Consider the following 25,856-nt stretch of genomic DNA (forward strand, 5'->3'; position numbering starts at 1 on the left):
CCCTCCATTTTTATTAGTTCACCCAAAAAAAACCCAATATACCATAGCTGGGACCCCTGCGCAAAGACGGTCAAGAGAGGCAGTAATCTCCAGTGCTAGTCAGCCATCGAGCGCGAATCGCATACAATAACAATCTTCCCGCAGGGTATCCGGCTTTTGCCAGGTCTACACAGGCAATGAAGAGCCCTAGAAACACAGTATCAGACAATGACAGAATGGGGCATTGATGATTTCAGCAGAACAGAGTGGAAGACGAGGAGTCAAATACAAGCCCCCTATTCTTCAGTAAGAGCAGCAGAACGAATCACTGTGGCAACTTATAAGACTAACAGATCATTTTGGCAGCGCATCGAGCTTTCGTGGTGAATACTCACTCGTCAGATCGTGTAGTGGAAATTTCCAGGGCAGTAATATACGCCGCTTAGACCATACCGGACCAGGGGCTATAATTGCAGGCAAGCTAGAGATAACGAGGTAGTTCACAATATCAGGGAGGATGAGGCCTGGTTCTAGCAGTGAAGGTATGAAAACCAAGGGAGAGAAACTGGTTTCTAGTTTGCAAGGCCATTCACAGTCTTTGTTAATCCTAGAATTGATGGTGTCAAATTTGCAGATGAACTGAAGCTCAGCAGTTTCTCTTCTGTGAAGTCCTGGTCTGAGTTTTTTGCTGGCAGGGATGGCCACCTTAGGTTCTGCTAGAGTGTGGCCAGGGAGGTGACAGTGTTTCTCCTACAGGTTTTGTATATTGCCATTCGTACTTCTGAATTTTGTGTCATTTATCCTTTTCCGTAGTGACTGTCCAGTTTGGCCGATGTAAACATAGCAGAGGGGTCATTGCTTGGCATATTAACCATTGTGACCCGCTGCAGGTGAATGGACGGGTGATGGTGTGGCTGATCTGGTTAGCGTCCTGTGATGGCGCGGTTGTAGAGATGTGGGCAGAGGTTGGCATCGAGGTTTGTTACATGATTGGTTTCCTGAGCTAGAGTACTACGTGCGGTGTGCAGTTTACTAGCGAGAATATGTTTGCAGGTTGGTCAGGTTTGCCTGTGGGCAAGGACTGGCCTGCCACCCAAGCCTGTGAAGTGTGTGGATCTGTTGTCCAGGCCACATGTCTATACCAGCGACACCATCACAGGACGCTAAGCCAGATCAGCCATACCGATCACCGGTTCATTCAGCTGCACGTCACAAATGGTAATTATAGCGCATCATATGCAGCAATGCCCCTCTGCTATGTACATCGGCCCAACTGGACAGTCCCCTACGAAGATAAATGGACACAAATCAGATATTACGAATGGCATATAAACAAATCTGGATTAGCAAGAGCATTCAACCTACCTGCCACGCTACACGCAAAGACGCTTAAAGGTGCCCACACCTGCAGCAAAAAAACACTTCAGGCCAGATCGATCAAGACGCAGCAACGGCTGAGCTTGCCAGTCATCTGCAACAATTTGACACACCATTCCAAGCCTCAAGGATTATAACAAACAGACTGTGAATGGCTCCTGCATTTCACCTGCATCCGGTTTTAACCACACTCAACTACTAAGACACAAGGGCCTCATCTCCTGATCATGAACTAACGCTCGTTATCAGTCTAGCTTGCCTCATTATACTATAACCTGCTCCGCGGCAACTCCACTACATGCGCTGACGAGTGGGGTATTGCACACCTGAAAGGCCTCCATGCAGCTTGCTCCAAAGAACGCTGTTATGTCTATTAAGGCTGCCAGATAAGATTTTCTGCTGCTTGTACAGACCTCCAAGACCACGGAGAACAGATTAAAAAACGGAGCCACGCAACGCCTCGAATAACTAATCTTTCAATTCCCCCTCCACCAGTCCCCCCCTCTTCCCTAACCCCCCCCTCCATTTACCCTCTCCTTCTACATCAGGGTTTCAACTGGTACCCTAGGGGGTTGGAATGGGGTGTCTAAAGAGATTCCAGAGTTCTTGACTGGAAGCTGGTGCAGTAACTAGGACCCCCATACAGCAGGTAGGTTGCCACAGGATCTTGCTATCTAGAAGCTTGGAGTGCAGATCAGTTGAACTAATGTCATCAGTCCCTTGCAGCCTCAATCTGTGAATGCACCCCTGTTGGGTTAATGCTGGTGAGCTAAAATCATAAGGGACATCTCGGATCCAGGCTGCTGCCTACTTGCTGAACACTTATTAGCATTTTGACTATTTAAATGTGCCATGTAGTGGGCACAAATGAATCTACAACAGTACATCCCCAGATGGAGGAGCTAAGGGAGACAGAGAGGTACATAGATGAGACAGTCCCATCCCCTGTCTGACAGCCTCTGTGCTGTTGAGGAGGATGAAAGTCTCTGGGAAGGAGAACATCCAACTGCAGCAGAGGGAACTGATCCCATAGTTGGGACCCTCCTTCCAGATGATGTGGTATCCTCTCACACTGAGGATATCTCTCCTGAGGAGGGAACTCCAGTTATTAGGCAGGGACAGATTAGGAAGGGTGATTTGATCATGGGAAACAGATAGCTGGGTTTGCGATGAGTGAGAAATCCACATGGTGGCTTACTGTCTGGTGCGAAGAGGGTTATGGATCTCTTGAGCCATCTAGATAGACTTATGTGTAGTGCTGGGGAGGAGCTGATGGTTGTGGCACATGTAGGTACAAGTCATATAGGGAGGGATAGGAAGGAGGTCCTGGAGGCCAAATTTAGGCTGCTAGGTAAGAGATTGAAGTCCAGGACCTCCATAGTAGTAGTCTCTGAAATGCTTCCAGTTCCGTGCGCAGGGCCAGTTAGACAGCAGAACTGCAGGGTCTCAATGCATGGATGAGACAATGGTATAGAGAGGAGAGGTTTAGATTTATTAGGAACTGGGGGGAGGGGAAGGGGAAGCCTATACAGGAAAGATGGGCTCCACCTAAACCAAAATGGAACCAGATTGCTGACACTTAAAATTAAAAAGATCGTAGAGCAGTTTTTAAACTAAGGGCTTGGGGAAAGCAGACAGGTGTGGAGGAGCACGTGGTTCAGACATCCCCTACGGAGGATCTATTAATGGAGATTCTCTATGTCCTAGTAAGGAGGAGAGGATGAAAGATGATAAAATACAGGTAGGATCTGATGAGAAACAGTCAAATGAAAAAAAGTCTCATTCAGTTACATCTCTGTAATGGCAGACAGATAAAAAGTGACAAGTTTTTAAAGTGCTTGTATACCAATGCTAGAAGTCTAAATAACAAGATGGGTGAACTAGAGTGCCTGGTATTAAATGAGGATGAGGATATGGATATCATAGGCATTACAGAAACTTGGTGGAGTGAGGATAATCAACAGGACACAGTAATACCAGGGTACAAAATATATCGGGTGGCACTATTTGTGAAAGAAAGCATAGAATCAAGTTAAGTACAAATCTTAAATGAACCAAACTACCATAGAATCTCTATGGACAGTAATTCCATGCTCAAATAATAAGAATATAGCAGTAGGAATATATTACTGATTACTTGACCAGGATGGTGATAAGGACTGTGAAATGCTCATGGAGGTTAGAGAGGCTATTAAAATAAAAAACTCGATAATAATGGGAGATTTCAACTATCGGCATATTGTCTGGGTACATGTCACTTCAGGACGGGATACAGAAATAAAGTTTCTTGACACCTTAAATGACTGGTTCTTGGAGTAGTTAGTCCTGGAACCCACAAGAGGAGAGGCAATTCTTATTAAACAGAAATTAAAAGGTACTGTACCAAAAGTAAAATCCTTGCAAACTGCATGGAAACTTTTTTAAGACACCATAATAGAGGCTCAACTTAAATGTATCCCCCAAATTAAAAAACATAGTAAGAGAACCAAAATAAAGCCACCATGGCTAAACAACAAAGTAAAAGGAGCAGTGAGGCAAAAAGGCATCCCTTAAAAAGTAGAAGTTAAATCCTAATGAGGAAAATAGAAAGAAGCATAAACTCTGGCAAATGAAGTGTAAAAATATAATTAGGAAGGCCAGAAAAGAATTTGAAGAACAGCTAGCCAACGACTCAAAAAGTAATAGCAAACAATTTTTTAAGTACATCAGAAGCAGGAAGCCTGCTAAACAACCTGTGGGGCCACTTGACTATTGAGATGCTAATGGAGCACTCAAGGATGATAAGGCCATTGCAGATAAATTAAATGAATTCTTTGCATCAGTTTTCGTGGCTGAGGGTGTGAGGGAGATTCCCAGACCTGAGCCATTCTTTTTAGGTGACAGATCTGAGGAACTGTCCCAGACTGAAGTGTCATTAGAGGAGGTTTTGGAACAAATGCTAAACTAAGCAGTAATAAGTCACCAGGGCCAGATGATATTCACCCAAGAGTTCTGTAGGAACTGAAATGTGAAATTTCAGGACTGCTGTCTGTCACGGATTTAAATGATAGGTTACAGACATCTTTACTAAATGATTGGAGGATAGCTAATGTGACGCCAGTTTTTAAAAAGAACTCCAGAGGTGACCCTGGCAATTACAGGCCAATAAGCCTGACTTCAGTACCGGGCAAACTGGTTGAAACTATAGTAAAGAACAAAATTCTCAGATATATAGGTGAACATAATTTATTGGGGAATAGTCAACATGTTTTTTGTAAAGGGAAATCATGCCTCACCAATCTACTAGCTTTCTTTTAGGGGGTTGGTCAACAAGTATGTGGACATGGGGGATCCAGTGGATATAGTGTATTTAGGTTTTCAGAAAGCCTTTGACAAGGTCCCTCACCAAAGGCTCTTAAGCAAAGTAAGCAGTCATGGGATAAGAGGGAAGGTTCTGCCATAAATTGGTAACTGGTAAAAAGATAGGAAACAAAAGATAGGAATAAATGGTCAGTTTTCAGAATGGAGAGAGATCAATAGTGGTGTCCCCCAGGGGTCTGTACTGGGACCAGTCCTATTCAACATATTCATAAATGATCTGGAAAAAGGGATAAATGGTGAGGTGGCAAAATTTGCAGGTGAACAAAACTATGCAAGATAGTTAAGTCCCAAGCAGACTGCAAAGTGCTATAAAAGGATCTCTCAAAACTGGGTGACTGAGCAACAAAATGGCAGATGAAATTCAGTGTTGATAAATGCAAAGTAATGCACATTGGAAAACATAATCCCAACTATACATATAAAATGATGGGGTCTAAATTAGCTGTTACCACTCAAGAAAGAGATCTTGGAGTCATTGTGGATAGTTCTCCTGAAAACATCCACTCAATGTGCAGCGGCAGTCAAAAAAGTGAACAGAATGTTGGGAATCATTAAGAAAGGGATAGATAATAAGACAGAAAATATCATATTGCCTCTATATAAATCCATGGTATGCCCACATCTTGAATACTGCATGCAGATGTGGTCGCCCCATCTCAAAAAAGATATATTGGAATTGGAAAAGGTTCAGAAAAGGGCAACAAAAATGATTAGGGGTATGGAATGGCTTCCATATGAGGAGAGATTAATAAGACTGGGACTTTCAGCTTGGAAAGAGATGACTAAGGGGGATATGATAGAGGTCTATAAAATCAAGTCTATAAAATCATGATTGGTGTGGAGAAAATAAATGTTGTTTACTCATAACACAAGAACTAGGGGTCACCAAATGAAATGAATAGGCAGCAGGTTTAAAACAAATAAAAGGAAGTATTTCTTCACACAGTGCACAATCAACTTGTGGAACTCCTTGCCAGAGGATGATGTGAAGGCCAAGACTATAACAGGGGTCAAAAAAGAACTAGATACATTCATGGGGGATAGTCCATCAATGGTTATTAGCCAGGATGGGCAGGGATGGTGTCCTTAGCCTCTGTTGCCAGAAGCTGGGAATGGGCGACGGGATGGATCACTTGATGATACCCTGTTCTGTTCATTCCCTCTGGGGCACCTGGCACTGGCCACTGTCGGAAGACAGGATACTGGGCTAAAGGGACCATTGGTCTGACCCAGTATGGCTTTTGAGTTTTAACTGTTAACTCTGCTGTTCTCTTTGCTGTCTGCTAGCCCTTGCTGTCCATGGAGTCACTGACCTCCCACAGAAGAAACAGATAGATGCTAAGAAGAAATTGGGCAAAGCCATTGAGAAACGCTTCCCAGAGGCCAAATTCTTCCCCCTGAACACTGAGCAAGAGTCTTTGTTGTTGCTGAGGCATCTTGCTTCCCAGAAGCAGCGGCACCTTGCTTTCCGTGACAGACGGGCCTATCTGCTTGCCCAAGAGGCTGAGTTTATGCCCAGCCACGATAGTGACTTGGTGGGGACCCTGAAGGTATCTGGCTTCGTTCGGGGACGGACCCTCAATGTAAACAGCCTGGTGCATATCGTGGGACATGGAGACTTCCATATGAGTCATGTTGATGCCCCTCCAGACCCCTTCTCTTTAAACTCCCGAGTGGCTAAAGGCCAGCAGAGGAAGGGCCAGGACATGGAAATACAGGTAGGATGGTGTTCTGGACTCGAGTGGCCCATTGAGAGTTATCTGTTCCCTAGTAATCGTTTAGAAGCTGCAGGATCTTTGAACCAATGTAATCTTGAATTGGATTAAGATTCACTTACTCAGCAGATGGATCTAATAAATCTTTCTGAAGGCCAAACACTCAGCAAGTAGTGATCAGTGACTCAGAAATAGGTAGCTCATTGGGACAATTACCTCACCGTTTCCTCCAGTACTGGACAGTACAGCTTTAATCTCCCTTTGTTACACACAGTTATTTATAACTTTTTGTTATCTTCTCTTATACATACGTTATTAGTCTTTCATTTCCATGCTAACTCCTCTCCCCCATCAGTGCAGGGTTTGTGTTAGTTCAACCTCATCTTTATTTTTTTAGTTACTTTAGCTTTTCTTCTTCCCACACACGATTACTCTTCAGTTTCGTGCATGTGCAGTTCTCCTTATGCTTATGTTAAATGTTATCCCAACAGACTATGAAAAGCCACAGTAGGCTTCTGTCAGGCCTAAATATGCCTTAGTTCCCAACAGTCAGCACCTGTGGTCCTGCAGTCAGGTTGGTTCAAGGCAGAGTGTAAAGCTTTGCCCTCTCAGAGAAGCTCTTTGGACAGAGCAGTGTTTACAATGAGCATAGGACGTGCTGTGGGTGAGTACTTTCTTGCTAGTGGTGGGATTATCTTGGGTAAGGAGAGGTTGTGGAGGGGCAAGTCCTTTGCTACAAACTGCAATGTGCAGCTTGAATTGGGTGGGTTCTCATGGCATGACTTTGTCTACTAGGATGATTCTGTAAACGGTGCTGTTGAGATGGAGGAAGTCATTAAGGTCCTGATGAAGGCAGATCCTAGAAGACAGGAGTCTTTGCAATCAGAGGTGATTCCTGATCCCATGGAGGGGGAACAGACCTGGCCCACTGAGGAGGAGCTGAAAGAGGCAGAAGGTCAGTGCTGGCAATATTTCTCTAGCCTTTCCTTAGATTATTGATGAAGTTTTTAATTTTTACGAGCTCTAGCTGAGAAGCTTACGGCTGGGCATGGTATCTAGCTTTGAACCCAGGCCCCTCTTGACTCCTATTTCCAGCCTCTTCCTCTGACCATTGGGCTGCATAGCTTCTCCAGTTTGACCCTGAATTTGGGCTGGCTAGATTGTTGGAGAGCATGTCATGGGATCCTGAGCATCTGTCTGCTGATGGCCATATAGCGCAGAGTTATTCCTAACTGCTCTGTGAGGGAATGATCTGTTCTCTCCAGTCCTGGCGTTGGTGATGATGATTGGTGAAATCCCAGGGATGTGTGAACAGTCTCTGGATTCTGGTTCCTGATTTCTGCACAGGGAAAATACATTGCTGTAAACCTTGCTCTTCCGTCTGACTGTCCACCCAGCTGCAAAGGGGAACTAGAGCGAGCAGCCTAGTGCCATGTCTGGCATTACTGTAGGTAAAGAGGTGGGGGAGGCCTATGCAGTACTAACCACTCTGGAAATCTGGCAGAATCCCTGAAGGAAGGGAGGAAGGTTGTGAAGGTCCCCAAGGGAACATCCAACTACCAAGCTGCGTGGATTGTGGATGATGGAGAGGATGGCAGTGAGGAGGAGGAGGATAACATGGAGGACGAAGATTTGATGGCAGAGGCTTCCCAGGTAACAAGAGATTGATACTGTAGGTTGTGTCCAAGTACTAGTGTGCGTGCCACCCTGCAAACTGCCTGTCTGTTCTTGCCACACCCAAACAGGCAGCATAAGGGCACAACATACAGCCAGGCTGGTGTCCACGTTTCAAAGGGGTAAAGTCTGATGCAGCCACATGCCCCTTTGTATTACTTCCTCTGTCGTAGTTAGCTACTCTTATCTAAACTCCAGTGGGGGCTGTGCTCTGCATTGTACGAGATGCAAGCAGCCCCTGCAGCGTTGCCTGGAATGTGAGTGTAAGTACACCTGCCTGTGGGCTGTGCACATCAAGTGCAGTATATACTATCTGTGTCAGGTTGGGGAAAGCAGTGAGGAAGAGGAGCTCATAGAGGAGGAGTGTGAGACCATGACTGTAGCAGAGTCTGCTCGGGACGACCTATACGACGAGAAGCTGGATGAGGATGAGGAGCAGATGTTGGAGAAGTACAAGAAGGAGAGATTGGATCAAATGTTCCCAGATGAGGTGGACACCCCCCGCAACTTGCCTGCCAGAGTCCGGTAAGAAACCTCATGCCAGGATGGAAGGAGCGAGTGTGCTAGTGACTCTCCCTTGAGTTGTCCTGGCTTTGAGACCAGCAGTGTGCAATGGGGAAATGGGACTGGACATGCTCTAGTTTGCTCAGTGAAATTGGTGTGGTTTTCCTGTAGCGAGAACCCACATGAGTGGGTGCATCAAACTAGACCCTTCATCTGTGACTGATCCAAGTGGCCGGGTGCAGTGACAGTTCCCTTCAGTGTGGCTCATTTGGGGACTGATGGCATTGGGTGTTCCTGACTCTCCATGCTTGGATCTCTCCTACGAGCAGGATGAATTCCCCCTTGCTCTCCGTGAGCCCCTGGGTGGTGTAAGTCCCTGTAAAGGTATAATGCCGATGTCCTCACATGGGGGAAGGGTATTTGCTTGCTAACTGCTATGGGATTTGTTGAGTAAAGTCTCTGAAACTCTCTCCTCCAGGTTCCAGAAGTACAGGGGGCTCAAGAGTTTCCGGACTTCTCCTTGGGATCCCAAAGAGAATCTCCCCAGGGATTATGCCAGGATCTTCCAGTTCCAGGACTTCTCCCGAACCAGGAAGCATGTCTTCCAGCAGATAGAGAAAGAGGAAACTGAAGGGGCCATGGTACCTGCCTTTCCTTGGCTAATTTGTCTTACCGCTATGTTGCCCATCTCTCCTTCCCTGCTGTGTTACTCGCTCTTGGCAGGCAAGGTTTGGTAGTGAAGTTGCGGCACTGCTGGTTGCTGGCTAGGCCTGTTCCTATGTGGTAGATAAAGCCCAGGTAGTACTGGGGTCCTGTTTTCTCTACCCCAGAGCCTGTGTGCCTAGGCAACTCCCCACATGCATGCTCCACCTTGCTCCTTCGTACCTCAACAGCTGGGAACCTGCATTAACTGTTGTCTCTGTCCTCCTTCTCTCTCAACAGGTTGGCTGGTATGTTACACTTCACATCTGTAGTGTTCCTATCTCAGTGTTGGAGAGTTTCAGGCAGGGGCTGCCTCTGGTCCTATTCTCACTGCTTCCCCATGAGCAAAAGGTGAGTATGCCACAGACTGTAACCTGCCATCACCCAGAAGAGCTGGAAAGCCACTGTGCCTCTTGCATGCAGCTTTCCCCTCTGCTGATACAGGTTTGGTGTTCTCTTGGCCTTCCTGGGGCCTATGCTGGGAGGACAAGGTCTGAGGTGTACAAGGAATTCAGTTCAAATCTTCTTGTGTTGGTTGGGGTTGAAGCTGTTTCTGCAGGTCCTGGGGGTCATATCAGAATAGCATGGAGATGGCCATGATGGTTTAAGCCAGAACGTTGGAACCTGGCTGAAGTTTTGCTGATGAATCTTTTATGGCTCTGAGGCTTCTCTGGTGGGGACAGGGATTCTCTGGCATGAAAGGAAGATCTGGCAGCACTTTGGTTAAAGCACCTGGGTTGTGAGCTGTTGAGACACTGAAGACATCTGGCTTGCAGAGCTATTCTGCATTATCCATGGCTTTCAACCTTGCAACTCTGCTGTTCCAGGTGAGCTCAGCCCCTCAGCAGTGCCTTTCTCCTTCTCTCTGCAGATGTCTGTGCTGAACTTTGTAGTGAGGCGGCACCTGGGCAACAGTGAGACAGTGAAAGCCAAGGAGGAGTTGATTTTCCACTGTGGATTCAGGCGCTTCTGCGCCTCCCCTCTGTACTCCCAGCATAGCTCAGGTGGGTGTCGGACCCATTAGTGGAAAAACTGCATATGGGGGGGGGGGCGGGGGCTTTGCTCCCTTTCTGTGCAGACCCCCTGCTGGCTGGGGTCTCTGGTGGGAAACCTGGGATGGCTGAAAGGACTCTGAGGACTTGCATATCTTGGCTGTTGGGCTTCAACAAATGGACTCAATCTTTCCCCTTGGAGGGGGATGGATTGGCCTGGGCAGCATGTGGTTCCGTGGGACTGTGAGGAAGTGGTACCTGGTAGGGCTCGTCCTTGCTCAGGATTGGACGAGGCTCTATAATTTGAATTGGTGATCTCCTTTTCCAAGGGCTTGGCTCTCAACAGCCTAGTGTGATGGTGGAGGGAGGGAGGCTGCGTGTGACCCACAACCCTGTGCTGCTCAGATTGCTCCCAAGGCTGAGCAGAAGGAGGGAGTGGACGGACCTGAAGTGTGTTCCCTGAGTAAAGTGTTGATAGTCCGAATTAGTGTGCGTTGTGGCTGGCCTGCTGTTTGTTGGTGTTGGGTCCTGGAGCTCCCCTGCTGGCCACTGGCTGGTAACTGAGTTTTACTTAGTGCTTTCTCTCTTCTAGCTGATAAGCACAAGTTGGAGCGTTTCCTGCGGCCTGACGTAGCTCTGGTGGTGACTGTTTATGCTCCCATCACTTTCCCCCCCGCCTCGGTGCTACTGTTTAAACAAAGGAGTAATGGTAAGTCAGTGAGTGCTGAGGGGGTGACCGAATGAGAAATGAAAGCTAATCCTAGCAGCAGAGGTTTCCAGCTTCCATTGATAGATCTGGGTCCCATTCTCCAATACTGCCACGCATCTGACGTGCCTTAATTATCTGTCAGGCCCTGAGAGGGTTAACTTGCCCATCTCCTCTCCCTCAGGCTCTGGAGTAATGGCCCTGTCCTTATTCTTGCTGTGGGGACTCCCTGCTCTAGGACCCACTGAGCAATGGCATTCACGTCAGCTCTGCTTCACAGGAATGCACGACCTCATCGCCACAGGCTTTCTGCTCTCAGTGGATCCAGACAGAATTATCATCAAGCGGCTGGTGCTTAGTGGTCACCCTTTCAAGATCATCGGCAAGATGGCTGTAGTGCGGTACATGTTCTTTAACAGAGGTATGTGGTGTGTGTGTGTGTGTGGAGGGCGAGGTACAGCAGGTCCTGTGTGCCTCCGGAGACCCTGCGGTTCCATAAGAAAGTCTCTTAACTTCCAGTAACTGGAGCCTTTCAGACCTGGAAGTGCAGAGCTGAGTTCAGTGTGAACGTTCTGACATACCTGTTGACGTGACCCAGATATGTCAGCAAGTGTCCTGTGCCCTGCAGAGAGGCTCTCGTGTTCTGAGCACACCCATCCATGTTTCGCCTATAAGTGAATGCACACTATAGCTCTTTGGCCAGTGTGCTGCTGCTCATCATACTCACAGCTGCTCTGGGTAGTAAGTCAAGCAGCCTGACTCCTACCTGGTTTGCTAGCTATGTGGCAGGGAGCTGAGGAGCTAGAGACCACTGTGACCTGTTTCTCACGTCTCTTGTCTTTGATCTGCAGAGGACGTGATATGGTTTAAGCCGGTGGAGCTGAGGACCAAGTGGGGCCGCAGAGGACACATCACAGAGCCGCTAGGTAGGCCAGGTTTGACATGCAGTGTTGCCTTGCTTTCCTCTCATGGGGTTGGGCCACAATCACTGTCCATGCATCCCTACTCAAACACTGTCTGCTCTTCCCTGGGCTGGGGAAGAGGAACAGGCAAAATGCAGCTAACAGCTTCTGTTGCTTTCTTTGCCTAGGGACTCATGGTCACATGAAGTGTCATTTTGATGGGCAGCTGAAATCCCAGGACACGGTGCTGCTGAATCTGTACAAGCGCATCTTCCCTAAATGGACTTATGACCCGCATGTGCCGGAGCCGGTACCGTGGGTGAGAAACGAACAGCAGCTCCCTGTGCAGGAAGTGGAGATGGAATAACCCTCCAGGCCTGCTGTGGTTTGCACCTCCTGCACCTCACATGGGTGCTTGGCTGTTCCAAGCCTTGTGAGAAGTAGGGAGAACAGCCCTGCACTTGTGAGTGCTGTGCCTTTCCTGGGGTTTGTGTCCAGCATTCACGCTGGCTGCAGCAGCATTAGATCTGGCTCACAACTGCCTATGCCCTGGCCTCCAATGTCAGTTTATTTCAATGGTAAATAGATCTTCACCTCAATGAATGTCTCAGTGGCCGCTTTCTTGCAGTAGGGGGTGGCTGGATCGAGTTATTGGGCACACTGGGCATGGAGGCTTTGTCATTCCCTCCTGCCAGGCTAGAAGCCCTTGAACCTGCACTAGGGATTCTGTGTTTCAGCCCCTCCCCTGCCATTTGTGTGTAACTTAGGCTGCCATACGGGGTTAGACCAATGGTCCATCTGGCCCAGCATCCTGTCTCAATAGTGGCCAGTACCAGAGCCTCAGGGGGAGCGTACAGAACTGGGCAGTTGGGGTGATCCACCTGTCTTCCCTTCCCAGCAGTCAGACGTTTAGGGTTGCCTCGGGCATGAGGTTGCATCTCTGACCATCTTGGCTAACAGCCATTGATGGACCATCCTTTATCTCGTTCTTCACTGAACTCAGTTATACTTTTGGCCATCAACATCCCATGGCAGTGACTTCCACAGTTTAACTTGCCATTGTGTGGGAAAAGTACTTCCCCTAGTTTGTATTAAACCTGCTGCCTATTAATTTCATTGGTAGTGAGTTTCATATGGAGCGAAAGGGTCAATAACACTTTTTTGACTCCATTCATGATTCTATAGACTGTCCTCTTTTCTCTAAGCTAACAGCCCTAATCTTTTTAGTCTCTCCTCGTATGGAAGCCGTTCCATATCCTTGATCATCTTTGTTTTCCTTCTCCAAATCTTTTCCACTATATCCTTTTTGAGGTAGGTAGACCAGAACTGGACACTGTATTCATGGTGTGGGTACATGGTGTGAGCATTACAATATTCTGTCTTATTTTCTATCAATTTCCTCAATGTTAGCTTTTTGGACTGCTGTTGTGCATTGAGCTGAGGTTTTCAGAGAACTATCCATTGCGACTCCAAGATCCTTCTTGAGTGGTAATCACTAATGTAGAACCTATCATCATATGTGTGTAGTTGGGATTATTTTTGCCAGTGTGCATCACTTCACGCTTATCAATGTTGAATTTCATCTGCCAGTTCCTGAGAGTGCCCCCTGTGACTCTTGATTAATGAATAATTTTATATCATCTGCAGACTTTGCAATTTTGGTGTTCGCTCCCTTTTCCAGATCATTATTGGATACGTTGAACAGCACAAGTCCCTGCACAGAGCCTTAGGGGACCCCACTAATCGCTCTGCATTATGAAAAGACTATTTATTCCTACCCTCTGTTTCCTATCTTGAACCAGTTACTGAGCCATGAGAGGACCTTCCCTCCTTATTCTATGTCTTAGTATTCTTAGAGCTTGTGGTGTGGGGCCTTGTCAAAGGCTTTCTGAAAAACCAAGTACACCCTCCAAGAATTCTTCTAGATTGGCGAGGCATGACTTCTCTTTACAAATGTGCGGTTGACTCTTCCCCAATAAACGGTGTTTGTCTAACTTAGAGCCTGTGGGCAGGAGGGAGCCCTGTCCCATGAGAGCACAGGGTCAGACTTTACCACAGTCTCCTGCTGCTGAACACACAAGTGATCTCTCCAAGCAGCATGGGCTTGGGCCCCAGGCAGGGGGTAGCTGAATGAAACTCATTCCAACTGCCTGCTTTAGAGAGGCTGAGACCAGCTCTTGGGCTGCACCCACCTGTACCAGGTCAAGAGTAGCACCAGCTGCTCCCTGAGATGACAAGGTTTCCCCACTTCCTTAGAAATCACAATCCTTTTGTTCATGTCGTTTTTTTATTATTACAGTAACTCCTAGAGGCCCCACTGTGCAAAGACAGCACCAGGCTCTAAGAAACAGCTCAGTTCCTCACTACTGGGAGACGTGGCTCTCAAGGCTGATCAATTTCCATTTGCCTCTTTGCCAGCTGGGCTGAGCCAGGCCAGGGAACCTAGGTCTATGTTTCCTCCACACAGTACAATGCAAATGTTCTTCACTTCCTGAGAGACTGAGCGAAACTGCTCAGAGAGCACAGCAGCCACTCCCACTCCAGCTGTTGGCTCAATGAGCAGCTTCATCCTCTCCCACACCAGCTGTGTTGCTTGCTGTCGGGGCAGAGAGAAGAGCAGCTACTGTGCTGGTAAATACTGTTCTAAACCTTAGGTATACCCCACTGCGTAAAGCAAGGGGCTGAGCATGATACACATCCCTTGGCATGGACTTGTGGGCGATGCTTTGGGGAGACACAGGCCACAACTGTGAGCATCTGTCGATAACAATTATGGGATGAGGCTGGGACCCTAAATTACTGCACCCCTAAAGTGACAGGCAGCTGGGGCTGCTGCTGTGGAACTGAAGAATGCCATGGGAGGAAATGGAGGAGGCCCAGCCAGCATGGCAGAGAATGATCATCCTTTGAAGGGGATCACGACTCCTGCTTCACTCTACAGCATGGGAGGGCAAGGTGGTGGAGGGAGGACAATATGTGTAAACGGAGGCACCTGTGCCAGATGGCTGGGCCATTACAACACGGAGGTGCTTGGAGTTAATGCTTACCTGGATCTCCTCTTCTGTGACTGTCAGCACGTCATCCACCAAATCCTTAATGATAGGCCAGGTGTTCTGTCCAATGCTGGTTTTAACACTGTCTGCTATGGTGTTGGGGGCATGGCGGTTGGGGGTGAGTTCCCCTGTCACCTTTGACCTGTAGCAGTCATCTGCATTGCATGGTTCTGCGGCATACACTCTTATGTCTGGTCTCAAAGCCTGCCCAAAGGAAGAGCAGGGGATGAGTTTGGAACTTGCTGGTGAACATGGCAAGCCAGACCACCTCACTGTGCCTTAACTCCCATGTTCCATAGCAGTTTTGGCTGGGGCAGGCCTTTTGCCTGCCATGGCATCTTCCCCTCTGGAAAAGTGTGTCTGGCATTTGCTGGTGTGATGAATCAGAGAGCAATCATTGTTGAGTCAGGAGCAGGTTCCTTCTACTGCGGGCAGAGGGCGAGCTTCTCCTAAGGGCAACTAATCTTACTCGGCATTGCAATTCACCCTGAAGGATGACTGAGTGCCCAGCTCTCCTCAGGCTGCCAGTATCTCCCATCTACCTCTGTTCCTGCTGGAAGTGGCACCATTTTATTCTGTATTGTGGCATGAGGCTTAAACTAGAGTGTGTGTCGGCTGCAGTGATCTGTCCTGGTTGCTTTCATTGCAACCTGGACCTGCAGGGGAGAGTGCTAACAAACTCTACAGTACCTCCTGATCCAAACACAGAGAGGGTCAACTAAAAATCCAAGCTGCATGAGAGTCTCCTGAGTTCAGATGCTGTGCAAATCAGAGAACTTCCTCCTCACAAGATGAAATGCTCATTTTTGGGCACAGTAACTCCTCAGTCCCCCCATTCCTGAGGGGAGAGAGAGCCAAAATAAGGAGACTTCTTACCTTGACGGCCACTGCTATTCCAGCAACCATTCCTCCTCCTCCAACGGGAACCACCAGTGCATTCACCTGAGGTACCTAGCACAACAGAGACCAAGAGATGAACGCTGTCTTGTGAGTGCTCTCAGAACCACAGACATGCTCCCAAACAGCTCGCGCCCTGGAGGCTGGCTCCAAGTCCTGATGGACTAACTCTGGGTGCCCTGACCTCTCTGCAGCAAGAGCAGATGTGTCCCCCTGCTTGTTCTCTCCTGCCTAATCTGAATAGTACAGGGGAGGTGGTCTCCTCACCTGCTGCAGTACCTCCAGTGCTATAGTGCCTTGGCCTGCAATCACAGCAGGATCCTGATTGGGGTGCACCATCACACCTTCCTTCTCCTGAACTGTCCGAGCTGCCACCTCCATTCGGGACTGGGGAGACAGACCAGGCACAAAAATTAATGTCCCCGTGTGTGAACAAAGCCAAAGTACCCTGCTGTGCTGCCCCCCTCCCTCCCCATTACCTCGTCAGTGGGCTCACATAATATCAGCCTGGCTCCGTAGGAGCAGATGGCAGCTTTCTTACAGAGTGGTGCTGTGCGAGGCACCACAACATAGGCAGGAATCCCTGTGGAATGAAAGGACTGGATAATGATGGGGGCCTGGCCGCACAGGCACATCCCCTGCTCGTCTGGGAGTGGGTTGGACAGACGTGGAGCAGAGGATACCACTGGGAGAGAAAACTAACTCAGTTGTGACCAGGCCCTTTGCAGGTAACCACCGTGGTACTGCATGCGGAACAGGGATCTGAAACTGCATTAGAACTCAGCTGCACCCTGTGTTGCTGCAGTGGGAGTTCCTGGCTCTGTCTGCACCAGCCTGTGGATGCATCCAAGCAGGGAAACACTTGGCCCTGCTGGCTAACCGTCCTGTCTGGGATTAACCCACCCAGCTGGGTGGCAAAGACCTGGGGCTTGCTTACTCCAAGGAATCCCCATGTGTAGTTAAGTCAGGCAGGGACTGAGTTGCAGGATGGATGCTGAGCCTGCTGGGAGTCAGAGCTGCACTGTGGCATTCTGCTCCTGAGCACGGGCAGGCTTCCTCTACGCTAACCAGCCACCTCTCATGGGAAAACCCCAGCTGAAAGACCCGAGCAAAGGGCTGCCCTTCCCTTACTGCTCTCAGCAGCTTCTCTGCTGCTGGAGAAATGAAAGGGCAAGTGAGGAGCCCCCCAGGCCCACATGGCCAAGAATTTGTCTCCCTGTTACCTTCCACTTTAGCTGCAAAGGCAAGAGCTTGGCCATGGTTTCCGCTACTGTGTATCACAACAGCCTTGGGCTGCTCTCTGTTGCCCTGGGCTGCACAAACCAGACTTCTGACAGCATTCAGTGCACCTCGGATCTGGGGAGAGACCACAGGTTGAGTGAACCTGCAAACGAGGCAAAGCCTTAGCTCTCCATGCTCAGATGGGGCAGGGGTTTGCTGTTGCTGTTATGACCTAGCTGAGAGCAGCAAGGGGAGGTGGAGAAGCTGCTCCCATGCACCTCTTTTAATGGCTGCTTTCCCCAGCAAGGTGGCAGCTGTGGATCCCTGGAACCAGTACAGCACTAATGCCAGCTTCCCTTCCTCCCCCTGAGCCCCTAACTGCAGGAGTCCCTCAGAGTCTGTAATGACCCACTGAACCATCTCTTCCTGGGGCTGGCACTGGGGCTGCCAAGAAGGAAGTGGACAGGGGCCACCAGCCTTGTTTCCTGGGAGTAGAGGAATGGTAGTTTCTAGTCCTTATTGCTCTGGAACTAGAGTTGAATTGTCCCCAAAGCCAGCAGGGCCCGAGGGCCAACCTGCCAGTGGACTCATACCGCATGTTCTGCAGCATTTAAGTGCTGAAATGAGCGATTCTCCCTTTGTACAGATGCTAATTGTCATGGAGTCACCGGGCAATGCTCTGGAACTGCTTCCCATAAAGCCAGTCAGGACTCTGGGGAGCCTCCTCTCCCTCGGAGCAGAACATTTTTTTGTTCAGGGCAAGAAGCTCAACACGTGTCTCTCTCCTGGGTCTCTCTGTGAGCATTCAGCATCCTCTGCCGACTCTACCGGTGTGCTCCCACAGCGAGCAGCCGCCGCATCGGAGGTCTGGGAAGCCACAGGGTCCTGCACTCCCAGCTCGCATCAGACGGACTCACAGTCAGCAGTAAACAGAGGTTATTCAATACAGGAAACAGGGTCTAAAACAGAGCTTGTAATAAACGACCGAACCCCTTGGCCGGTCCATTCTGGGGCGAGTGAGCCAGACGCCTACTTGCAGCGCAGGCTCCAGACTGAACAACCCCCTCCAGCCCCTCCTCTCTGGCCTCCCTTCCCGGCCAGGAGTCCACCTGATCCCTTTGTCTCCAACACCTTCAGTTGGCACCTTTGCAGGGGAGGGGCCCAGGCCATCAGTTGCTAGGAGACAGTGCGCCAGGCATTTAGGTGCACTGGCCCTTTGCTCTGCCAGATACTTAAGAACTGCCCAGGGGATACTGAGGCACCAACACAGTATTCAGAGAAAACATTAAGAACATTCCCAATTCGTCACACTAATGGGGCACACTTTTGTATTTGAGCAATTGCTTCTCAAATCCAGCCCTGGTCAGACCCTGTACCCTTTCCTCTGAGATAGCAGAGCTAGGCAGGAGGGTGGGTGAGGCACCTCCCCCCCCCCCTCCCCCGGCCTGCACTGTGCCACTAATGTCTCAGTTTTACCTTAAAGGAACCAGTCTTCTGGAAGAGCTCACACTTGAAGAAGAGTCTGTGGCCGGCTAACTTGTCTAGGCTGGAACTGGTTAGGATGGGGGTGAGGTGGATAAGACCATGGAGACTTGACTGTGCAGCTTTAACATCTGCCAGTGAGATGCAGTACGGAGAGGACGTGTTCCATAAGCTGAGGAAGGGAACAGAGAGGCTGGAAACACATCCTACGGCTGGAGGGAGCCTGTCTCACCAGTCACAGAAGGAGTGCAGAACAGCACAGCGGGTCCTAATGCTCCATTCCAAATCAATGTCTCCTTAGATGTCTTTGGACACTGTTTTGGGCCCAAAACACAGGGCAGGGTTAAGTTTTAAACACTTGACAAATTTGAAATTTAAAAGGAAAGTCCATGAAAGCAATTTTGCTGCTGGGTTAGGATGGTTGTCACAACAGCCTGCAGCTGTGCACTAGTGCCAGAGCAAGCTCCAGCAATGTTTGTGTTCTCTGTATGGTGTGAAATGAGCCAGCTCCTGCAATGGCTTGAATGCAGGGAGGGTGTCACAGGATTACCTTTTCACCAGAGAAATCCAGTGGCTGAGTGATATGTTGCACTCTGCCTTTCTGTGAACACTCAAGGTAAGCACCAGCTCTATTTGAATAGTGTTTACCTATTACTTTAAGTGAATATTTCTGTTTGTGGACTTGGCAGAGAGAAACAGTGCTCCTAGTTTACTGTGCACCATGCTCCAAGTGCCCTTCCCGAAGCCCTGGGAAAGAGGAAACAGTGAGAAATGGAAGAAGACTAAAACCCCCGGAATGGGGCAGAGGGGTGCACAGTAGCCACTGTGGGAACGCAAACGACTGTGCAGTGTAAATGCACAGCCTTGCCCCTGTTTGCAGTAGCCCCTGCCCTTACCCAGGCCCTGGGAATATGAGGCTTCCTCAGTGGTACTGTTGCTGGAGTGACTTCCCCAAAGTGATCTGCACTAGTTTTAACGAGTTAGAACAGCTGGGGGAGATGGTGATAGGAATCTGCTTTTCTGAATCACTTCTGCATCTGCCCCCTCTTCGGCTGTCCTGCTCCGGCCGGTGTCCCCTAGGAGCGATCCCTGCGCTGTGCTGCTCTTCGGCCCGGTGGGTGCCAAGGCTCAGTCAGCTTCGCAGCGCCCTGCCGAGCCCTGGGCGCTGTGCGCAGGGGTAACAGCTCCACGGGCGCTACAGTCCCGCGCGGGCCCCTGGGGAGCCCGCGCCACGGTGAGGGGCCCGGGCCAGACCCGGCACGCGGGCAGCAGCCCGCACGAGCGCCACCTGCCGGCCGCTCTCCTGCCGGGCGCCTCGCGCGCCTGCGCTGCGCCGCGCTCCGTCAGTCAGCTCAGTCAGTCGCCGCGCGCCCGGGATAGGGTGAGCGGCGCCGCGCACGTGTGCACAGGGAGGCTGGAGCCTCTCGCTGGCGCATACCGCAGGAGCGGAGGTTTGGGCCGGCCGGGCTGCCTCGCCCCCGGCCGCCGGGCGGGGCGGCGCGCGGGGCCGCGAGCGGAAGATGGCGGCGGAGCGGCGCGGTCGCGTCTCGGGCGGGAGCCTGAGGTGACCTGGGCGTTGGGGAGGGCCCCGGGGCGGGCCGAGGTGAGACTCGGCGGGCGGGCCGGGCCGGGCCGGCGCCGCCGCGAGCACACGCCCCGCCGCGAGGGAGCAGCTGCGGCCCGAGCTCGCCTCGCGCGAGGGGAAGCGGGGCCACGCGAGTTCGCAGGTCGCGTTGGAGCCGTTGGCTGCCGTGACCTGCCGGCTCGCGTGAGCCCCCGAGCTCGCCTGGGGGGTCCTGCTGGGGCAGCGTCGAAGGGGGCCTGAGCTCGGGATCGGGTCAGTTTCTGAACAAGGCACGAAAGGTGCCGTGGGGATCTGCACCCGCCTCCGCTTCCCCCCGGGCCCTGCCGGTGTGGGGCCGTCACGGTCGCGTGGCCTGGTGGATCCGTGACAGACCCAGCCACAGCGGGGGGATGAACGGAACTGACGATACCCAATATGTGCAAAGGACACAAACTGAAAACACGGCAGAATATGCTCCCCCGCCCCCCAACACTTTCTCTTTTCGGAATGTGAGGTGCTCCCTATAACAATAAATAGTTTTGTGGCAGAAGTGTGATTTTGCATTGATCACATCCTCTCAAAATAAAGTTCCTTATTGTGCTGGGTGCAGCTGATTAGTTGCAGAGCCTTGTTCTGGGTCTGAATTTATTTCTTCTGCAAGGCTACTGGACTGAATCTCCCCTTCTTGTGTGCAGCTCTCTATGCTCTAACTTCTCCAGTTCTCTTTGCAGTTTGGTTTTGTCATCCTATATGAGGGCCACCTCTCCATTGTTGGAGTTCAGTTTACATCAAACGAACACTCAGCATTGAAATATGTGCGGCACAGAGAGGGGTCTTGAGTTTACTTGATGCTCGAATCCAGAAAACCTCTGTACATGCTGAAAAGAGTCTGTATTGGGCTGCAGCTAGCCCTAAATTTGTGAAAACTGATAGATGCTCTCACTATTGGGCCAGAAGTAGCTGCACAACTTGCCTGTAAGAGTCTCTGCACTTCCTGTTTGAGAACCACTGTGTTCATGAGAAGTTAAAGTCAATAATCCATGTATGGTATTCTGAAAGCTGCACATCCCAGCAGAGGTATATTTGCATCCTCTTAAGTTCCTTCTGCCTGCTTCCAAGTGCAGAGCTTGCTTAGGCTGTGCTGCTGGCCAGTGGTGACCAGTTAGGTTCTGCAGAGCTCTTGGCCTGCGTTCTCATCTTTGCCAGCTTCTTATGTTGTGCTCGTCACTGCTGGTCTCCATTTCATTGCTGATGTGGTTCATCATCCATCTCATTTTGCTGCATGGCTGCCCATTATTGCAGCAGCTTCCCACTGTATCAGTGTTCCCAAGTACTCATTCCTAGAGGTCTCTGAGTATAGCGCTGCACATACAGTAAACGAATTCCAGTCACCCTCTCTGCCATTTGCTTCCCCATCTGCAAAAGGGGGTTACCTGCCTCCTGGGGACAGGTGAAGAGGGAGTGGATTGTAAGAGTTAATTAATTAAGGTTTGTACAGTGCTTTGAGGATGAAAACTGCTAGATAAATGCAAAGGATTACTAAAGGCAATCCGTCCCATTGTCACTGGATTCAGAATGCCCATCTCTATTTGCTTCCCTGCAAGTATTCTTGCCTTTTGCTATTGTCAGGTAGCGGCTGTAGGAGGGCTTGAATGATTCTGGCTTGGCCCGTAATGTCTAAAGCATCTGAAAAATTGTCTAGTTTCACTCCTCTGTAAAGCATTTTGGGATCTACTGATGAAAAGTGCGATAGACAAATTAGTTGTTCTTGTTAGTTGGATGGCATGATGGCCCATAAGTCTTTTCCCTCTGAATTTCTTGGCTGGTTTTGAGCCAGCTAATGTGATCAGCAAGGCAAGTGTATGTCTGTGTTACAGAAATGATTAACTCTCTTTGCTCTGAAATATTGTGAGCAGAGTAGAGCTTTGAGACTATGAATGTTGGCTTCACAGATGCTAAACTGTTTTTTATCCAAGGCTGCTTGTGATGGAGATTCGGCAGTGGGCGCCAGCTAGTGCAGCACAGAAAGCTGCACTGGCTACTTGATGATTATGATTATATGCCGTCGTTACCTGTAAGTTATCCCAGGCATAGTGGCTGTCAAAGTTAAAGCAGTGAGAGTCAGGACTGCTGCATCTCCTCCTAACTATCCTCAAATTATTAGGCAGTGAGATTCATTTGAGACTGATCTAGAAGTGCAGCCACTACCTTGACATCCTCATATCTTGACAGCACTGTTGTTTGGTTAGAGTGAAAGCAGTTTAATACCACATGGTTTTATGGTGGAGTCACAGCAATCAAGCTACTTCTGTTAATTTGCGTGGAGTATGAAATCATCCAAGGAGAAACTGAGGAAGCTGAAATTCTAAAATCAAGTTTCATGCAGCTAAACAAACTGTGCCCAACTATCTAGGGAACAAGTGTCTCCAGAAAAAGTCCACCCTCACCACTCCCATTTCAGAAGCTTCCTCTCATCAGTGCTCTGTCGTCACGGATGCTGTTTATCCAGTGTTCTAAAGACAGAAACCTCAGAACTACCTCGGAGGTGCCTTCATTTGTTACTGTCAATGAATTGGTTAGGCTGCTGTGGGAGGAGATTAGTGAGAGAGGATCTATAATCTATATTTGCTTCAGAGGGAGGTGTGTTCTTGCTTTGAGTGATTTCTCTCTGCTAGGTACGACAGGCCATCTTTGTGGTGGTTTTCAGTTAGTATGAAGTAGAAACCATCCTATAATATGATGTAAAACCCCAGCCGAAGATACATATTTAATAAGAATAATGTATAATGGTGCTGCATGTGATGACATTATTTTACATAGTCTTTTTCATGTCAGTTGTGTTCTTTTAAGTACTTCTAGTATTAATATCATTACAAAGAGAGAAATGTAATGAGTTGTGGGCCCGGGAGAAAAGAAGTCTTCAGTGCTGAGTTGAAATGGGATGTATGTAAATGAGGCAGGGAAGTACAGGGAGCTGTTCCAAATGTCAAGAGCTGCAGAGGGGAAGGCACATGTACCACCAACAGACAGATCAGAAGAGCAGAGGGTGAAATCAGGAAAACAGCAGCAACAAAACCCTTAGCTTGCATTCTGCTCTAAGTCTCCCAGTGTATCTTGTCTGTTTCTTAGCTCGCAAGCTGCTTGAGGCTAAGGCTGTTTTGTACATGTGTTCTGTACAGTGAGGGGTACATTGGAGGTGCTTAACAAATAACAACAATATGTATCCTGAAATAAGGCCACAGGCTCAGAGTCATAGGTTTCCTCTCTGCGTCCTGCTCTTGCATTTCTTATCCCACTCTGTGTGATTTCACATAATACCCAGATAAAGAACTTCAGCTCTGATAGTCTCAATTTTAAAACCTCTGCTCCTCTTGGAGCCACCATGAGACCATTAAAGACTCTTCACATTTCTCTAATGTTTCTGTCTCTCTAACTCTTATCCCACTTTGCTGTTCCATAACTGGAATAACCCGCACCTCTTTATCTCTTTTTTACAGAGAACATGAAGGAACAGAAGGAGCCCAGGCATCGTAAAGATAACCGGCGTCCAGACCTTGAAATATACAAGCCTGGCGTCTCCCGGCTTAGGAACAAACACACACTATTAAAACAGGAAGCCTCAGCGCATGAAGGGACCAGATCTGAGGAATCCAAGGATGAAACTGCTAGTGACAAAGATCCTGCTGGTACTGGAGGGGGATCTCAGGTCACTGGAGATCTCAGCAAAGGTGACAGCCAGAAGCAGGATGGTCCCTCCCAGGGAAATGGAGAGATGGAAAGTAAAGCTGTTTTTCAGAGCCAAGAGAATTTGGATAAACACTCTGTCTCAGATGACTGGTGTCCCAGGATCATCAGGAGAACCAAGAAGCCGGACCAGCAGATCTATCAGCCTGGGAGACGCCTGCAGACTGTTGCCAAGGAGGCAGCCAGCCAGCCAGCCAATGATGAAATCGTCAGTAAGATGGAACAGCTGAGAGTTGAAGGAGATGAAGAGACTGAAAGGGACATTGGGAAAGGCAGCAACAGCAGCAGAACTAAACTGAACAGAGAGGAGAGGGAGGGAAGCTTGACTAGTGAGGGAGTGAAAAGTGCAAGGGGAGAAAAAGGAATGGAGGTAGAGCGGGCTGACAGGGTCAGGAAATCAAGTGATGACTTGATCCAGGGGAAGCTGGGATCTACAAAGCGATACTCCCGCTCTGACAAACGAAGGAGCCGATACCGCACCTGTAGCACAAGCTCAGCAGGGAGCAACAACAGCACAGATGGAATCCCACTGGCTGATGGGGGAAAGAAGCGACAGGAGCGGGCCAAAGAGAGAAGCCGTCCTAAAAAACAGCTCTCTGCTTCCTCCACTGACTCTCTGGAAGATGACAAAATTGGGGAGACAGAAGCATATGACGCTAGCGGAAATTCAGAGAGAAAGCACCCAGAGCAGAGCCGAGCTTCTCAAAGTGAGAGTGAGTGGAGCAGCAATGGGAAGGAGGCCAAGGGAGCCCTGCGCGTCACCTTCGATAACACGACTGTGAACAGAGACATCTGTGTGGCGCAGACAGACAAGAAAAAGCCTCCAAAGGTTTTTAATGTAAGTGACTCCCTAGAGGCTGTGGAGGTGAAGGGCAGGGAGCCTCAAGGGAGAGGCCGTGGGATTCTCATCCTGCCTGCCAACACAGACCTCTCAGCCAGTGCTGCAGGCTCTCCCGGATCTACCCAGTCTGGGCCCAGGCTTCTGCTTGGGAGTGGTGGCAGCAAGGGGCCCAGAGGCAGGGGCCGTGGAGGCACGATGCGCAGATTGTGGGATCCAAACAACCCAGACCAAAAACCTGCTCTGAAGAGCCAGACATCACAGCTTCATTTTCTAGATACTGATGATGAAGTGAGCCCCACTTCCTGGGGGGATGCGCGCCAGTTGCAGGCCTCCTACTATAAATTTCAGAACTCTGACAACCCCTATTATTACCCTAGTCCAAAAGGCCAAGGTCCTCAGTATTCTTATGGAGGGTATTCTTTGCAATATCAGATGGGCCCCAATAACAGTGTTTACCCAGGAGCTTACTACCCCGGATATCCAGGCCAGTCAGGGCAGTATGTCTGCAGCCCCCTCCACTCTACCCCTTTGAGTCCAGAGATGGAGCAGCAGATGAGGAACATACAGCAGCAGGAGCTCAGCAAACTCCTGCGAGAGGCTGGGAACCAGGAGCAGCAGCTCAGCAACCTGCTTTCCAGAGACGGCATCAGCCCCGAGGGTCTTGAGAAGATGGCACAACTGAGGTTTGAAGCTTTCACTTTGGGCTATGCTGTGTGGGGCTAGGGGAGGGGATGAGCCACAGCATCATCCCTGCTGGGGAAATGTTTGCAGAAATACCACCCTCAAATGTTTGATCTGTCCTTGGGCACATGCTTGGGAGGGACTGGCCATGGCCCAGCTACATTCCAGAGTGGTGGGGGTGGATGGCTGCCTAGCCTGTGGCAAGCCATGTCTGCAGTTATGCTAATGGATTTGTGTGTAACTGAGTGAAAAAAACCCAGGGGGAGCCTGTGCTTCCACTGGCTGTGCAGAAGCAGCTTTTTAAATGAGTAGGTGGCCTGATGTTGGAAAGGCACAGGCAGCAGCTCTCTGAGCTGGTGGCGAAGTCTCAGCTTTTTATAGTGTCACGGAGTGTGGGGGAGTCTGGTCCTGCACCCCTCTTCCTGGGACTCTCAGTGACTCTCAGCCAGCCAGTAAAACAGA

At 49.5% G+C, this 25,856-nt stretch overlaps 3 protein-coding genes and 1 non-coding gene across 7 annotated transcripts in view; 3 read left to right on the forward strand and 1 right to left on the reverse strand.

Annotated features, from left to right (window-relative positions):
- Positions 1-496: 496 nt before the first annotated feature.
- TSR1 (TSR1 ribosome maturation factor) lies at positions 497-13,557 on the forward strand. The gene is made up of 12 exons (XM_075059549.1): positions 497-521; positions 6,004-6,434; positions 7,227-7,386; positions 7,936-8,084; positions 8,428-8,630; positions 9,088-9,250; positions 9,552-9,662; positions 10,183-10,315; positions 10,896-11,012; positions 11,290-11,430; positions 11,861-11,935; positions 12,100-13,557. Exons 1-12 carry the CDS (start codon positions 497-499, stop codon positions 12,276-12,278), a joined length of 1,887 nt encoding a protein of 628 aa, XP_074915650.1. The 3' UTR covers positions 12,279-13,557.
- LOC116829467 (small nucleolar RNA SNORD91 family) lies at positions 9,897-9,987 on the forward strand. The gene has a single exon (XR_004374753.1). It is a non-coding gene; the product is annotated as a small nucleolar RNA SNORD91 family (small nucleolar RNA).
- Positions 13,558-14,188: 631 nt separating the features above from the next.
- SRR (serine racemase) lies at positions 14,189-17,211 on the reverse strand. 2 transcript variants are annotated; one of them, XM_075073945.1, is made up of 6 exons: positions 17,085-17,211; positions 16,341-16,444; positions 16,129-16,248; positions 15,841-15,915; positions 14,959-15,168; positions 14,189-14,507 (listed from the first exon to the last, which is right to left on the reverse strand). In XM_075073945.1, the coding sequence occupies exons 3-6, from the start codon at positions 16,240-16,242 to the stop codon at positions 14,304-14,306; spliced, it is 603 nt and encodes a 200-aa protein (XP_074930046.1). In that variant the 5' UTR covers positions 16,243-16,248; positions 16,341-16,444; positions 17,085-17,211; the 3' UTR covers positions 14,189-14,303. The 2 variants fall into 2 exon arrangements, with proteins under 2 accessions (XP_074930046.1, XP_032644209.1); XM_032788318.2 differs by lacking the exon at positions 16,341-16,444 and having other exon boundaries at positions 17,085-17,208.
- A 2,856-nt stretch (positions 17,212-20,067) lies between these two features.
- Positions 20,068-25,856, forward strand: part of SMG6 (SMG6 nonsense mediated mRNA decay factor) — a 158,036-nt gene continuing 152,247 nt past the window's right edge. For 2 of the 3 annotated variants that reach the window (XM_075073960.1, XM_075073961.1), the window contains exons 1-2: positions 20,068-20,167; positions 23,626-25,396. In XM_075073960.1, coding sequence (XP_074930061.1) covers positions 23,631-25,396 — 1,766 coding nt within the window. In that variant the 5' untranslated portion in view covers positions 20,068-20,167; positions 23,626-23,630. Of the gene's footprint in view, positions 20,168-20,602; positions 25,397-25,856 lie in introns of those variants that run through there. The other variant, XM_032788313.2, reaches the window with a different exon arrangement.

Source organism: Chelonoidis abingdonii, chromosome 20 (assembly GCF_003597395.2).
Source record: "Chelonoidis abingdonii isolate Lonesome George chromosome 20, CheloAbing_2.0, whole genome shotgun sequence".
NCBI classification, from domain to species: domain Eukaryota; kingdom Metazoa; phylum Chordata; order Testudines; family Testudinidae; genus Chelonoidis; species Chelonoidis abingdonii.